The sequence below is a fragment of the Channa argus genome, chromosome 3 (assembly GCF_033026475.1).
Source record: "Channa argus isolate prfri chromosome 3, Channa argus male v1.0, whole genome shotgun sequence".
NCBI classification, from domain to species: domain Eukaryota; kingdom Metazoa; phylum Chordata; class Actinopteri; order Anabantiformes; family Channidae; genus Channa; species Channa argus.
In genome coordinates, this window is record NC_090199.1 from 10,376,036 (window position 1) to 10,392,705 (window position 16,670).

At 40.7% G+C, this 16,670-nt stretch overlaps 1 protein-coding gene across 9 annotated transcripts in view; it reads left to right on the plus strand.

Annotated features, from left to right (window-relative positions):
- The window catches only part of lrba (LPS-responsive vesicle trafficking, beach and anchor containing), a 168,358-nt gene that overhangs the window by 140,685 nt on the left and 11,003 nt on the right, over window positions 1-16,670 (plus strand). For 6 of the 9 annotated variants that reach the window (XM_067499797.1, XM_067499798.1, XM_067499802.1 and 3 more), the window contains 5 exons: window positions 5,311-5,478; window positions 10,680-10,769; window positions 12,384-12,576; window positions 13,979-14,044; window positions 15,663-15,818. In XM_067499797.1, the coding sequence (XP_067355898.1) occupies window positions 5,311-5,478; window positions 10,680-10,769; window positions 12,384-12,576; window positions 13,979-14,044; window positions 15,663-15,818 (673 nt within the window). The remainder of the gene's footprint in view (window positions 1-5,310; window positions 5,479-10,679; window positions 10,770-12,383; window positions 12,577-13,978; window positions 14,045-15,662; window positions 15,819-16,670) is intronic. The other 3 variants (XM_067499801.1, XM_067499805.1, XM_067499806.1) reach the window with 1 other exon arrangement.

Consider the following 16,670-nt stretch of genomic DNA (forward strand, 5'->3'; position numbering starts at 1 on the left):
GGTGATGTATTTGCTTGCTTGTTAGCCTGTTCTGCACGTAGGTGGACAGATGGCTCAATTCTCTGCAGGTTGCTTGTTAGCTGTGGCTGAGATAATTGCAGATAGTTGTAGTATTTTCTCTAGCTACCTCGTTGTGGAAATATTTCCCTCAAAATATTTAAGAAGGAAAATGCCCCCTTTTCCAAATAAGTATTTTTTTCTCTAAGATATCAAACATTTGGTCATGTACATGCAGTAAATAAAAAAGAAAAAAAAAGAGTAGCACCATTTGCTTCACTCACTTACCTTTCAATCAGTAGTGTTTACGCTATTGTCTGTGCTGTAAATAGAACATGTGCATTCTCACAGTTTACACCACACCATTTGTCTGAGACCTAGTATAGCATGAAATGTTTGTTTTCTGGGCATAGCTTCTCAGTCTCTGCTCATTTGGCTTCTTTTCACCACAAAAAGATGATATTCCTGCTTTTCAAGTGGAGGGGGGATAATAAGGAACAATGGGAGGAGAGAGCGGGAGAGAGTTGGGGTTAGAGTTTCAGGTTCCACTTGCCAGCGAGTGCCTCCATTGACCCATAGCCAGAACTCTCACAGTTGTGACCTGTCTAATTAGTAGAACAGGAAGGAGGGGGAACTGAACTGAACACACACAGCCCATCTGGGGTTCTCTTGGTGTGTGTGAATATGAGAATAAAGGAAATGGTTTGTTAGCTATGTGGCTGCTCCAAGGCTCTCATTCCTTACGTCACCCATTGCATTTTTTTTTTTCCTATTCCATATTGGGGGGCCCCCTCTCTTCTGGCTGGCTGCAGGCTTCCTCTGCCTGGTTCAAAATGACAATCCGCTTCTCATTTACAGCAAGCTAATAAGCCCTTTAATCAGAGCGCTTGTCAAGCTCAAGGCATGGCAGCTCTCGAGGAGTTGATCCAAAGGATCAGATGACTGAAAGAAAGAGCAGGAGGGAAAAAAATGGAGTCGCAGTAAGATTGAGAAGTGAAAGAATGAAAACGAGGCTGTTTATTTTGGAGAATGAATAGAGTTAAAATAAGAAGGATAATGAACAGACTGGTCTTCTTTCATGTGTAGTGTGATTAAAAACACACAGACGTGATAGGATGTAATGATCGGATTCAATAAAATGGACAATAAGAACACAATGTGTCTAAAAAAACTTGACTTAATTTGTGCTTTAGAATCATTTTGTTCTCATCAGGTGGTTTTCAGGATGTTTTGATCAGCTTGTTCTTAAACAGCCGTTTTAGTATATACAAACCTGACAAGTGTTTGCTTTATTCATCCGTAATCGATACAAAGGAAAACAGCCTGCTGCTGACAACGCTGCATACAACATGTGCATTTGATTACGCACACACGCTTACACATGCAAGTGTACTCGCATCACAGTTGGCATGCAAATGAGTGGATTGATTTGTTAAGTGACATTTTAACATCCTTACAGACAGCTCTCTATAAGTCTTTAAAAGGGTTTTTAGGGCCAGTAAAGGTTAGAAGAAAGCATTCACTGTCACCTCATTAAGGCCGGAGTGAAATTCAGCTCAATCCAGACCATAAAGCTAACCACACACACACACACGTCACTAATAGAGCAAGTGCAAATTCTACAGACCTGAACAGACACATTTGCTTTTGGGCAAAGAAAGAGAATTCATAGAAGAAGTTCAAAGATATAAAAAAGAGATAAATTGTAGCGTCCTGCAAGCAACAAAAGCATTTCAAGATGAGCCCATATATCCAGAGCATTCTCATTTTTTCCTCTAAAGTAGTAGGGTTTAGCCTGGTTTAATGTCCACCAGCTGGTCAACTGCAGTCACTTGGTGTCTCCAGTCTGATGTCTCATATAAGAATAGTGTATCTTTAATTCCTCAATCTATGGATAATCCCTTTCTAAAGACCAACACATTGACAGACATGCAGTCAAACGTACTTTCTGTCTGTGTGTTTTTGTAAGATTGTTAGACTTTCCTTCATATAAATGTTTTAGAAAGGAAGGAATTGAAGTAATCTCAGTTTTAAACACAGACAACTTGTGTTCATTATGATACTTTTGCATTGGAATTCACATCACTGGCCAGCAAACTGGCTTGCAGTCAAAATAAGTATGAAATTTTAATAGAGAGAATAAAGTTATCAAATTAAACACTTGGCACTGAAGATAAAAACTGACTAAGGTCAACAATGCTATTTTTCTACATTACAGAATATTTGAAATAGTTTTTTCCATTGGAAACAAGTCACAGCACAAAACAAAGGGGACCCTCATTTGTGTACTTTGTCAAATCTGTAACAATAGAAACGTGGGATTCCAATCATCTCTACCCCCTATCAACATTTACATAAAGGTATGCTAAATTATTCATTAATTATCAGAGACTCCCCTGTGGGTGGAGATGACACATACACTGGCTGCTAATTGGCCCATCAATAATCCTGCCTGGTTCTCCTGAAGTGGCACCAGTTCCCACCTCAGGAATCTGCTATCTGCCCCAACCTTCTGCTCAACTATTTCCACAGTGTGGCACAACATTGCGAGACATTTCCACACCTGCTCACCTGACACGTTAGTTAATGGGTTGTCTATACATGCCTTTTCTTTGTGTTGAACTTGCTTTGCATCCTAAAGTTGTTGCATTAATTCATCTTGATACAAGATGAGAAGTCTACATCATTGCTGATTCTATTTGCAACTTCTACACTTGTGTTGTTGAAATTACATTAGTACTGTATGTATAGTCACATAACATGGTAGGTAAAATCATTAATACCAGTTAAATGGCAATTCTTTTTCCAGCTGCACGTTTGTTATTAATGGAAATTTACGGCAGCAGGACAGTGTATGTGAGATCAAGTCTCGTTAAATTACAGTGCTAGTGTTCAGCATAATGAAGGAATATGTCACCCAGTGCAACAGTATAACTTATTTATGTGTTTTTAATGTATATTTTGACAAGTCATGTTTTGGTTTGGCTATAAATCATATTATTTTTTCCTTGTAAGATCATATGATTTGTTTATATTAAGAATACCAGCAGACCTATTATTTATTACTGTACAAGAAGTTTTTGACAACTTGATTGGCAAAATGCTTCTCTGATGAGTGCATTCTTGCTATAGAGCCCTGGTCTAATATGTTTCAAAATAAAGCTCTCGTTTCACATCCTAATCTAAATGTTGTCTAACTGGTGTTGAAACAGTCGGGTATTTTTGAAAGGGCTTTGAAGAGATGTGATCAAGGCAGTTCACTGTAGCCCCACAGGCAGATATTTTTTTAATCCGTGAGATCTAGTCTGCTGAGGTTAAATTCCTGCATCTACATTTCAGTCACACAGAGCTGCTGAACCTTTTGTCAGATAGATGGTGACAGACCCAACAAATACAGTAACACAGACCCAGTACCAAGTGCCAACACACATAGGCACACATAATACATAGTTTCATTGTTTTAGTCTCTCTCTCTCTGTTTCTGGTACATGCAAGTGATTTCCATAAAGACAGACCTCTGTAGAGAAAGCTGCAATAACATGGCCACTCTTTATTTCCCCACACTGATTGACAGTAGATTGCAGTGCACATTAAATGCCCATCAGACTGCTTTAGTTTTAGAAAACGGGAGCAGGGACTGACGGAGGTCAATCCTAATGTAATGAACTGGTCCCTTTCTCACACATGCAAACACACAATTGAAACCTGCCTGCTATTAAAGTGAATTTGAATAAATAGGGCCTGCCTGACTTGCAGTGCAACATTAATATAAATTGTGACGTGATACTTTAAACACGCTAACATACTGTGAATATGCTGTTGCCAGAAGGACAGAGAGTCTAGACTACCTTAGACTCTTGGGGTGTTCTGCTTTATCTTAATACTTGAAGTTAGATTTGTTTTCTTTTGGCATTAGCGACCATAGTTCAGTCCTGAAACAAAAATCGTGTCAACTTAAAGATAATTTTGGGTTCCAGAACCAACTTTCCTCACACTGAAGAAGCTACTTGAATTAATGGCGAAATTTTTCAAAAAAGTAAAAAGGCCAATTTCCGTGACTCATCTTACAGATAAAATGAGACAGAATTCTGGGGTGGCATAGTGGTGGAGTGGCGCCTGCTTGGGTTACCTCTTGGAATTCCGGTTTCACTCCACAGTCTAAAAACATGCAGTTGGGTAACTGGTGACTCTAAATTGCTCAGTAGGGGCAAATGGCAGTGTCTTACTCTCGCTCTCTATCTCTGTGTCAACCCTGTGATAGACTGGCGATCTGTAAATGAGTTACCCTGTCTCTCGTCCAATAAAAGTTGAGATCACCTGGTAACAAAATGTGCTGGTGTTGTTGCTCAGCCTGTGTTTATGGTACATCTCTATGTTTCTGCATATTGAAGCTCAAACCCAATTTTCCGTCTTTGTCTCATGGATATTTTTTCCTCTAGTAACTGACAATATGATTCAGTGTTTTCAGTTTGTGTAGTTTTAGTATTAGAGTTGTGTGTCAAAAATTCACTGACACTATCATCAGACCTCAACTGCAAACAGTCTATATACCAGTGCTGTCCTCCCTGATTGAAAGTTGTAATTAAGAGAATCGGGAGGAATTAGATGCAGAATGAGCTGTCAGAAAGTCACATTTAAGTGAGGGATGCGCTGGTCTACGCAGTAAAAATTTAAATGATATAAATTGCCATTTAAGTGTAGCACAGGCTAATGTTTTGTCACAAATTAATATGACACAAGGCAGCAATGACAATCAAGGGCTGCCTCATTCTAATTTGGTCGTGTTTAAAGGGCTTTTGTGAGGCGACAGCTTTACACAAATTAACACAATTGCCTGTTTTTATGAGGAAACCATAAATGTTTTTCCCTCCTTTGCCAGCTAATGAGGAGAGGGAACAGCTTGTATCTCAGCGTTATGGTGATGCAGAGACGTCTGCAGAAGAGCAACACGGTGCTCTTATCTGCCCACAAGCCGCAGAGAGAAGAACAAAGAGAGAAGCTGAAATGACTCCCTAATGAACTACAAGAGTTCTCTAATGTTTAGATGCTCCCATATGATCAGAAATGGATTTACAGAGCTTTTTGCTCATTATAGGAATCATTGGCAGATTCTGTCACAGGAACAATTAGCAGGAAATTCTGCTTTCTCAGTGGAATTGATCTTTGAGAGACATTAGTGATAACTGCCGTTCAGTAATGGGACGAGAAACATGTTTGGGGAGCAGCATTTGGTTAGAGCATGGTGTGTAAATGGTGTGCATCTGTTGACATTTAACAATACTCATAATCCTCTACCCTCTTCTCCATTTACAGGCTCTTGAGAGCGAGTTTGTGTCCTGCCAGCTCCACCAGTGGATCGATCTAATCTTCGGCTACAAGCAGCAGGGACCTGAAGCCGCCAGAGCCCTCAATGTTTTCTATTATCTGACCTATGAAGGCGCAGTCAACTTCAGCTCCATCAACGACCCCATACTCAGAGAGGTGAGTCTGCTTCATGATACAATACACACTTGTAGACACACATTTACGTACTGGGAGATAATGCTAAGTAAGGGGAAATGCCATATTACAGTAAGTACACTTGAGTATTAGCCCTCTCAAATGGATGCTTAATCTCACGGTCTTATAAAAGCATCTGTCCATTCTCTGAGTCTGTATTTCAGGGAGATTTTTGATGCCATTAGCCATGTTAAATTGGTTGTAGAATGGCATGGGAGAGCTAAGCTAACAATGTACTGGCAGGTATTGCTGAGCAAAGCCCTTTGCCCAGTGTGATACTTCTGAAAGCACTTCGCAAAGTGTTCCACTTTAACGCCTTAAAACCCCCTCCTTGGCTTTCATTCATTATTCATTCCCCTCACTTTGATCTGCTGCACACGCAAGCTACGCTGGCCTGCACAAAAACGGCCACACAAAACACACCGCTGAAAAGAAAAACACGGCTAGTTTCCCCACAGCCGAACGCTGGTCTGACAACTTCACCAGTCTGCTGTAAAAGGCCGTCAGCCAGCAGCAGACCAATTGACCCTGCTCACATCAGCCTTTATGAAATTTAAGTTGTATTTCCAAAAATTGCACAAACCCTGTTTTTATTCTTGTGAAAGCATAGTGACCAGGCTTTGTACAGGGTTTTTCTTTATTACAACTTTTTTTTTTTATAGTTTTCACCATCAATTCTGTTGGTTTTGAAAAACATGCCCTTACCAAAGTAAATGCTGAGGTCTGGAATCATGCTGACACTGCTACAACAAAATGGCAGGGGACAAAAGAGACCTTAAAGTGATTTTGAAAGTGGTCACCTCGAAGGTTTGTGTAAAGTTATCTGAATGCTTTTGTTTCCTGCCCTACCTGACTTTGTAATAATGTTGTGGTTTTCCCTTATTTCAGCAATGAAAGTGTTGAGTACAAGGATTGGAAACAGAACAATGAAAACAAGACTCAAATAGAAATAAACCAGGTTTATCCACATAGCATTAAAGTTTACATAAAGATCAGATCAGTGTATATCAAACAGCTGAAAGGCATTTTGACTGTTCTCCTGCCCTTCATGCTCAGTGACTGGAGCATCACATGCGCCAGAGGTAGATCATTGATTTATCACCTCATTCACCCTAATTCCCATCCAGATGTGCTTTGGCTTTAACTTCACACACACGCGCGCACACACATACACACACGCGCACACAAACACACGCACATGCATGCTTGTGCACAAACATACGCTCACACATGCAGATTCATTACCAGGTTGCACCGGTCAATTCCACGCCCTGGGCCCATTACCCATCCTACTGGCTAACACACACACACACACCACTAAATTGGATCACGGGCACTTCCGCGTTTCTCCCAAACAGTTCCAGTGACCATGAGAATGATAAATCCACACACATACAGTACAGGATGCCATCAGAGGCAGGTGCATAGGCTGTGAGTGGAATTAGAATAGCACCCCCTGTCTTCCTGGCTATGACTTCACAAGTGGAGAGTAAAGATGTGGCACAAATGGTTTTTATGCTTTACTGTAGTTTTGGTGCTGTCTTATGTATTTTACTGTCAGTCATTACCAATTTTTTTTTGTTGATATTATTAAATTTAGAGTACAAATAAAGAGCATCTTTAAATCAAATAGTATTACCATATGCATATGTAAAATATGAATAAACCAGCCATGTTTGTTTATCTCCCTAGAGATAAAAAAGGTGTTTATTTCCCCCTCCCAATCTGCCTGTGACACTCTTCTGGCTTCCACCTTTGAAAACAAACTCAGTCTGAGCCCTTTAATTAGTTAAATAAACCAAAGCAGTGTTATCCCTGTGAGCTAAGCCAATGCTCTCCTTCAACTGTGTTTGTGTGGAAGGAAACATGCCCTGTCTGTGCAGAAGGTGGAAACAGAGTTCCAGGTCTGGGCCTTGTCATGGTTGGATGTTGGGGGTGGCTGAGGGCTGCAGGAGCTTTGAGACTGAGGGTTTTGGGCTCTGAAAAGTGTCCCCCGAGTCTGGCATTACTGAGTGACAACTGCTTCAGCCTGGACTGTGGACTGGGCCAAGCTAGGCTGCATTAGTACAGGGGGCTGTTCAGTGTCAGGGAGATGGGTCACAGGAGTGTGTGTGTGTGTGTGTGTGTGTGTGTGTGTGTGTGTGTGTGGGAATCGGAAAAGTCAGTAGACTGAGGTAGAGGGTTCTGTATTCCTGGCTGGCTGATTCTGTGGTTTTGCCACACTGTTTAGCAGCCACTAGCTTCCACCCGCTCCCAACCAACCTTACACATAAACTCAAGAAGTTTGTATGGATCATACCTTGATATGTTTATACATACACAGTGTATGTATACATGCATTCATTGGTATGTGTATAGCTTTGTGTATTTACGTATGCTCATCAGCATAAATGCACACTGCTGTGTGTTTATGTGTGTCTTTCTGTTCTGGGAGAAAGTTTGGCATATCTCAGCACAGATTAGGGAATGCTGTGGAGACCACTGCTGTGTTTTTGAAAACCATGATTACTTCCTGCTCTGCCTCCACCACAAGTCAAAACTTTACCCTCTCACACTCTGTAAGAGAACAGTGCAGATGCATTTATGTGCTCGTATGGCATGCATGCACATCTGTGTTGCTTCTCAGTGAATAAGGAGAAACACACCCTGCCTTGCCTTCTCATCGTCGTACAGGGCTTCCCCTCTTTCACATGTGATTATGGAAAATCCCACAGCCTCTTACAGCATCGACAAAACACAGAGCCCTGTCTGAATTGTACAGCTTTTGCGTAATTCGGCAGAAGACGGGAAATATACCCACGCGAGTGAACCTGTTTTGACACTCAGCCAAACTCAAGGCCCACTGGTTTATTTTCTTTGGACTATGACTGTATTTAATATTTATTTTCAAAGTTTGGTCATCTAAAGCCAGAAATGCAAAATAACCCACCAGACTGCTTGTCAGTAATACAAGTCCATCATAGTTATGTGTTTTTTCTATTCATAGAATAGTGAGTGTTATTGGATAAATTTGCATAAAAGCAGCATGTTTGACATGGAGATCCGTCTTGTCAAGTGGCTGAGTAAATCAAAGGCCGTGCTGCGACATATGAGCTGAGGGCGTTTCAGCCATTTAAATGTATAGAATATAGAAAACCTTCATCAGACATGGGCCAGCGCCCCCAAAAGAGATTGGCCTTGTGGATGGCCCCTCATATAATCACCTGAGCATTGCATTGGCATATAGGGAGAGGACGGGCTGACCTAGACTCGGTCGCTTTCCACAGCCTCATAAATGTCAGAGCTGACCTTAATGAAGATGGGTTGAGTGGCTTTGAGGAGTCTCTTCTACACATTAGTTTAAGCAAAATGCTCCAGTCTACAGGCAGAGGAGAAGGCGGGCACTTTGACCTTGAATGATGGAATGATACCCACTTACTAACAGGCTCTTTATACTTGAAAATGTTAAGATTCACTGTCACGATCAGTCTTTATCATGTTTGTATAGAGGTGTTTTGATATTTTATATATTTGTTGGTAACTGGGGGCCTTTGTTTAAAAGCATTTAAATACAGGCTTACAAAGCAGTTTCAATATACAGTATATATATGTGGACCATTGAATTCTTGCCAGATCTAGCATGTTTGAACATTTACATTTATTCAGGTCAACATGAGAGAAATGGAGGTTTGGCACGAACACCAATACACAGACACTCCTGCTAACAAGGAGACAGATTTAGCCTTAAAGTTTCCAATTTGCTGAGCCAGTACTGAGCTACACAGATTGCTTAACAGCTACTCCTCTTGTGGCTTTGCAACATATCATGCTGTAAAACTTTGACGTTAAATAGTTTTTTGGTTTTTTTTAAACATTATCAACAAAAAGCACAATGATTATTTTTCTGCAGAAAAAAGTAAGAATCAAAGCAAAATTACAAAACTTGCAGAAGAAAACATGGTACAAATTTTAATAGAGAAGATGAAATGAGAAGGTTATGATCTTTGTGTTTTAGTTCTCAAATAAAAAATGTCCCATGTAGAGTTTTGGTGATGATCCTTAGCCTCGAAGAAGCTGACATCTTGTAAAGGAGCGTTGAGACTGTTTCTTCTCTATGTCTCCCTGGTCTTCTCTAAGTTTCAGACAATGTGTGCAAGCAAACTAACTTCCCAACGTTTTTCTCATGGAAATACCATATGCAGGCCTCAACCATGAGCTCATTCTAACAGGCCTCGCCAAGTCAGGCTCAAACGTCTCAGCCTACACACACACAAATGCTGTCACTCCCACACAGCCAGTCACAGTGCACACCAACAAACTGACGGCTCTGTCATAATTTCGTGTTGGCCATTTTCTCTCTGTCCCTTTATAAATCATCTATCATACTGTGGCTGTAGCATGATAGACTGTTACTATGTAGTTTGAGTCTTTGAGTTTAAGTCTTTTCTGTGTCTTCTTTTGTTTTCTGCATTTTCAGCTTTACTTTTTCTGTTTGTCCATACTTTTATTTGTTGCTTAATTCTTCCATTAATCAACACAATTGCCATTTAGTAAATGTGATGATCTTTTAACACAGTTTTTCGCAGTTTATTGCGCTCCTGCAGTGTAATACCAGGTATAGCCCAGTATTAGGATGCATTGGTTTAGCCTCATACATCTGTAAATGGCTCAGAGTGTGTTTCATCTCGTGCTAGTTGGCCTGACAGTGAGCTGTGTGATGATGTCCAGAGGCTGCTCGGCCGGCGTCTGCTCTGACATTTATGGTCCTATACCTCTTCATTAACACCACCTTACCAGCCTACAAGCCCGCCTGTCCTAGCCCTCCTCTGATTCTGTGTGTGGTTGTTGAGGATAAATTGGTGTGTGAATGTGTGTCTGACAGTGAGAAAATAGTTTATCCATATATCAGTATGAACATGTGTGCTCGAACACAAGTGCACCTCTTTTCCTCGCTGTAGTAGCCCCTGCCTTTATCTTTTTTCCAACACATAATCATCACATAATGGCAGATTGATTTAGCATTTCCCAAATAAGGATGTGATCCGAGGAAATTTTATGAAATAGAATTTAAGATGAGCCTTTTAGGCATAAAATTAATTATTTTCAATAAAACACAGCTGAGACCCAGTGGTGCAATAAACATTTTAATGGAATGTCTTTTTTTTTTTTTTTTTTTTTTTTGTCTTCTCTTTCTGTCTTCTCAGGCTGTGGAGTCTCAAATCAGGAGTTTTGGACAGACTCCCTGCCAGTTGCTTATTGAGCCACACCCACCCCGAAGCTCAGCCATGCAAGTGGTGAGTGGTGCACACACATACAGTACATGTGAGCAGATAATTTTAGAAACAAACACACACACAACTGATGTCGAACCCAAAAATACAACAATGGGTCAGTATTAGCCCCTGTGCTGTCTGTTTGGGGCCTCTGATTTCCGCTCTGATGTTGGCACTCAGTTTTACATATTTGTTTATTTAATTAATCAATTTATTTTATTTTATTTACGTCTTCCTCTATCTAAAATTGTGGGAAAATAAAGTCTTTGTTTTGCAAGCATCTCCTCCCACATCATTAGAGAGGCCTGTGTAAACGGGAAAGATCACAAGCAATTTGGTGCATGTAGAACGCTTGTGAGGAAAGGGGAACGGCATAGCTTCTCACTGGAAACCTGGGTCTGAGGCAGAATTTCCACCTGAGCTGGAAGCAGAGGTGATCAATGAAGGGGAGCAATGAACAGTATTTCTGAAGTGACGGCTTTTTAAGGGCCAAGGAGTGCAGTAAGTGAGCCTGCTTGTGATGGACCAGAGGCCCCATGAGTCCCTATTAGTGTGGTGTCCCTGTGGCGCTGACAGCTGGCTGTAGACCACCACCCAGCACACACATGCACACACAGACACAGACACAAACTCAGACTGTGGTGCTTTGAATGTCCCTCACTTACTGTATGCTTAGATTGCTTTGAAATATTTTTATGTTTACTCCATGTACTCCATACTCCACATAGTTTTCAAACGAAACATTCACATTTCGAACACACTTCTAACCCTCCTCTCTATTCCTCCAAAACGCCCTGTTCTCTTTGCTTTTCATTTTGCGCTTCACTTTCTCTCCATCCTCTCTCATGGTAGTGTGTTGTCAGTGTGTCGGCATCTGCCCATGCTGGTGGTAATGATACTGTCAGTGCGTCTGGTTAGCTGTCAGACACACCAGATTCACTCAGGTCTGTTCCTGATGTTAAACACTGACGCTCCTCTTCTTTACATGCAATGAGGAATATGGCTCTGTGTTAGAGCTGCTTAGTACAAACCGTCTGTAAATGGCTCTATACAAGCTCCTGTCTAACCAAAGGAAACAGTCTGATGGGTCAATGAAATCACCATTTTGTCACCGGTTTTATGACTGTTTCATAGTTGATCTTTCTATACAAGTAACTTTTATTGATTTCTTTTTTCTACTTTCCTGCATGATGCAAATTAAAGTAGTGTTGAAACAACACGTTTTCAAGCAAAAAGGCCAAACTTGCACTGGTTGTAGCGTTTCTCTATTTCTTAACATTATAAGCTAAACTGTGTTGGATTCTCAATCAAAATAAGCCACATTAAGAAGCCTAAATACACATTACAAGCGACTAAATGTCCCTTTGATAGAGATGTCTTGCCTTTGCTGTAAAAACTTTATACTTTTCTTAGCTTGTCTGTACTCCTTAAATACTGCTTACCACTGTCCTGCTCAAGCTTCCTAACCTTTTCTTTCCTTCTTTTTCATCCCTTTCTCTCATTTTTTCCTCGCTTACACCGACTGCGGCTGCTTTCCTATTCCTTTTTCTTTCACTCTTTGCTGGCTGCTCCATACCCTGGCTCTTTTCCCTTTCCTCCCTGCATCCTGTTGTCCGTCCCGGTCGGGCTGAATAGTATCTTCTCCTCCAGACCCCACTGATGTTTACGGAGCAGATGCAGCAGGATGTTATCATGGTGTTGAAGTTCCCATCAAACTCTCCAGTGACCCACGTAGCAGCCAACACTCAGCCAGGTCTAACATCACCCGCCATCATCACAGTCACTGCCAACCGCCTCTTTGCTGTCAACAAGTGGCATGGCTTGACAGGTGAGAAAGTTCTGCCCCTGCACACACACTGCATATTTAGGTGATTTCACATCAGTGAACTTGTGCAGTTGAAAAGCAAATAAAATAATTTCTGCTGGGATTTCATGCCACTGTGATTCTGTCAAATTAACCTCAAGGGCTTTTGAGGCAGGTAAAGACCTCTTGCTACCACAGAATACTTTTCATACGTCCTCAGTTCATCCCTCTCCTCCTTATTTACTGTAATGTCTGATTTATCTGAGGGTTCAGCTGTCTTGTTTCCATTGGATGGACGTTGATTTGGGAGACAGTTGACTGTGTCTACAGGATAGTAGTATCAAATGTGACACATGCAGCAGCCAGCATTAGGTCTCATGTCCACCTCCATACATCAGCCTCTCCCCTCACAAAACCTCATTTTCTCAACACTCATGCTGCCCAGGAGGATAGATTAAATTTGATATCTGTGAATATATGAAGAAGAAGACTGATGAGTTTTTATTACGATATAACCACATTCATGCGCACCACAGACCAGACTGATTAACCTAATTGGTTTACTAAGCTGGCATAATATACAAAAATGTGGGCTTTTGAGAAGTAGCCTTTTAACTGCAGGGATTTTGTGGATTGTTCATGTTGCTTTTAAAGTAGATGAAAGAAAAATTGCTGTGCTGACCCGAATTTCTTGACTGGGCATGCAAAAAAAAAGGATAATGACCTAAACCTTGTTCAGCGGATTTTATTCACATTTAATTTTTGCATAGAGTTATACCTTTCCACAAAATTATTGTAAAATCCATAGGGATATACAATAATAATAATGGTTAGTTTCCATCATTGTAAAATACAGACCATGTTTGTGATTGTTGCAGTCTAAAATTTTCTATTTCAAAATAGTTTGTTCCAAAAAATAAAAAATAAAAAAATCTGATCAAAAAAATTGACATTTGAAAATTCAAGATCAAGCAGAATTTGTCAGAGAAAGGAACCGACCTAAATAAGCTACTGGATACCGACACCACTCAACTCGTAATCATAATAAAAACGAAATAAGCCCTTGATTATTAAAGCAGATAATATTAATTGGCTGGCTGGTTTGCCAAGGGACTGAAAGAAGTTTTCCTGTCCTGTTTCTACACTTGAACAAAGACATTGAGTCTGTTTACCAAAACATGATGTTGTGGCTCCCCAGTGACTTGGTTATGCAGAGAAATGCTTTTTATTGCACATAGTTGGCAAAAAGAATCACTGTGTCCATGGCCTCCGTAGTGTACTGACAGAACCGATGACTAATTTGTGGAATAACTCTTGTACCAGTAGGTGACACTGAGACTAATTTCAGAGTGAACTGAAACCCGGTGTCTGCTTCACAAGGCCACATGATTATAATATTAATCCAATCTGTCTTCTTCTCTGTCAGGTCATCAGAGCTCAACGGTGCAGGACCAGGAGTACCAACTTCCTGTGGAAATTGACCCGCTGATAGGTATGCTGTCATTTAAGACTGTAAAAGAATCCACATAGGTGTGTATTCATGTACAAAGTGTGAACTTGTATTTGTGTGAAAATGTTTTTTGTGTGGATTTGTATATGAACACTGCTGGCATCTGGGTGACTCATGGCAGTCTGCAGTACTGTGTCCCTGGACAGTAGATTAGAGTTGTTTCTCAGCCTCTGCCCCAGTTCACTCCTCATGATATAGGCCCTGCTCTCACACTAAACCATTTGCATGCAAATTGGAATGCAATGAGCTGTGACCTAGGCCGGCATTTCATCATCAACTCGCCTTTTTTCTCCCTCTCTGTCGTCCCTTCCCTCCCCTCCCTTTCTGCATCCTCTTTGGTTTAATTTGAGCGGAGGGAAAGGACGCGTGTCAATGGAAATGAATATGAATGTGGTAATAATGTGTGATTGAGAATGCTCGGCAGACGGCTGTTAGGACAATATGGGTGCCTCTCATCCTTCACGACTTGTTGATGAGCGGGAGAAGAGCGCCGAGCCGCAGTGATGTATGGGATGCACTGGTGGAGCTGGGAAAGATGAACCGCTTCTATCTGCTCCCTCCTTCGCCTCCATCGCTTCCCTGCAGCCTCTTACAATCTCACGCACCTCTGCAAGAGAGGCTGTTCTTTCTCTGTGAATGCTGTGGTCACTCTGTCTCACCAGATCATATCCACAGTTTTTTTTTTTTTTCTAGCACTTGACTCCTGAAAATAACCAGGATTTAGTCTCACGTCTCTATCTGCACGTACAATCTTCTCCATCAAAGCCCCTCTGTAAAGTCAAAACAAAAGAAATGTGAGTCTGTGCATCAGTATTCATAGGTACATTTAGATAGTCTAGTTATAGCTTGACAGTGGGTGTATGTTCCTTTAATTCTCTTAGACGTTGTTGCTTTCACCTATCTTACATTTTAAGACTAAATTACAGAAAATGTACTAAACATTATACGTATTCTTGTGTTTGTGGGAGTGTGTGTTGTCTTTCAGGGGGGTGGTAGAAGAGATTTCTGCGCACTGTTTGCATTCCAGGAGGAGCTAGAGCTAAACACAGTAAATCGAGGATGAGTGCCGAGCCAACTGTGGCTTTGGGAAATGTAGAAAATGGGTTGAAATATTAGTTGTAGCAGGTATACTGGACTTTCTCAGTCTCTACACTAGACAAGCTGCCTCGACACCTGTTCTCCAGCACTTTCAACCCCACCAAATAAGAAATACTTAATAGTGGTCACATCTCTAACGATGGAGATGTCAATAAATTTGCTTTCTAACCAACCCCTGGAAAAATTACACATCCCAGATTAATTTACAGTGTGTTCGGACTTGAGTAGTTTACATATTTTGTGAAGATTATGCTTGCTAAGGTACCACTGCTCAGATTGTGAGACTCTCAAAAGGTGAAGTCCTGTTAACTTAACGTCCAGGGTGTTTTATGTAGTTCTCTCCACATCTTCTTTGTACTGCGTGGTGAAATCTGCATAAGTGCTTTGTGCTTTGCAGTGCATTGGAAACTTAAAGCTGAATTATAGATTTAATACTTGTTTGTTCATTGTATAACATGTAATCTTTGATTGACTTAGTATATTTTAATTCCTCTCCGCTCAGCCAGTAACGTGGGCAGTCATCGTCGTCAGATCCCAGACCTGCTGGACCAGAGTATTCAGATCAGCTCACAGTGCTTCGTCATCACAGCCGACAACCGCTTCATCCTTCTGTGTGGCTTCTGGGACAAGAGTTTCCGGGTCTACTCCACTGACTCAGGTACTGTAAATCTTTAGTCATGTTGCCCGCAGTGTCTTTATAACATTGAAAAAATACCAAAATAAAGCTTATTTCTCAATGTATTTATGCTACTTTGAGAATCAACCCTTTGTGCTTTTGTTTTCTGCTACATTCAGGCCACAGTGTTGACTCTGAGTATAAGATTTCTCATAAGAAAATACTGCAAATTGCCATGAAATATGATAACCACATTGAAGTTAATAAATCTCCACGGTCTTTCCTCTAGCATCTCCTCCTCAGGCTCTAAAAGTAAAATCATCAGTGTATTTGTTGTTTTGACCAATGTTTTTGTATTGCATCATCTTTACAACCTAAATACTTTAGATTCTTATTTTAATATTCCACACAGTATACAGACTCTCCGATTTTGTTATACCACAGACGATGCTCTCTGCTTCACTTTGCTGTGCTGGACTGCATTGTACTGTAGCTGTCCCGGTGCAGTTGTTGTGAATTTACGCAATTACTTTACAGCAGGTTGCTTTTATTTTCTCTTATTTTTGGCTTGGTTAAGACATGTGTGCTGTCAGTGTTTTTTGTTTTGTGGCCTCATATTACCTAAACTCAAACTGTATTTTTTTTTCTTTGCGATGCAAGCGCAAAACTCCAACAATGAGAATTGTAAATGATGGGGAAAAAGATCACATAAATAATCCATTCCTCAGCATATGCAATATAAATATTTTGTACATAATACTCACCAAATTTGAATGTAGGGTAGAGTCTTTTGCTGACATTGTTTGTATTGTATGAACACACCAACTTACATACTTAAACACAGATTACGTTACCCTAACCTTAGCCACTACCTTAACCTTAAACCGTTGCTTT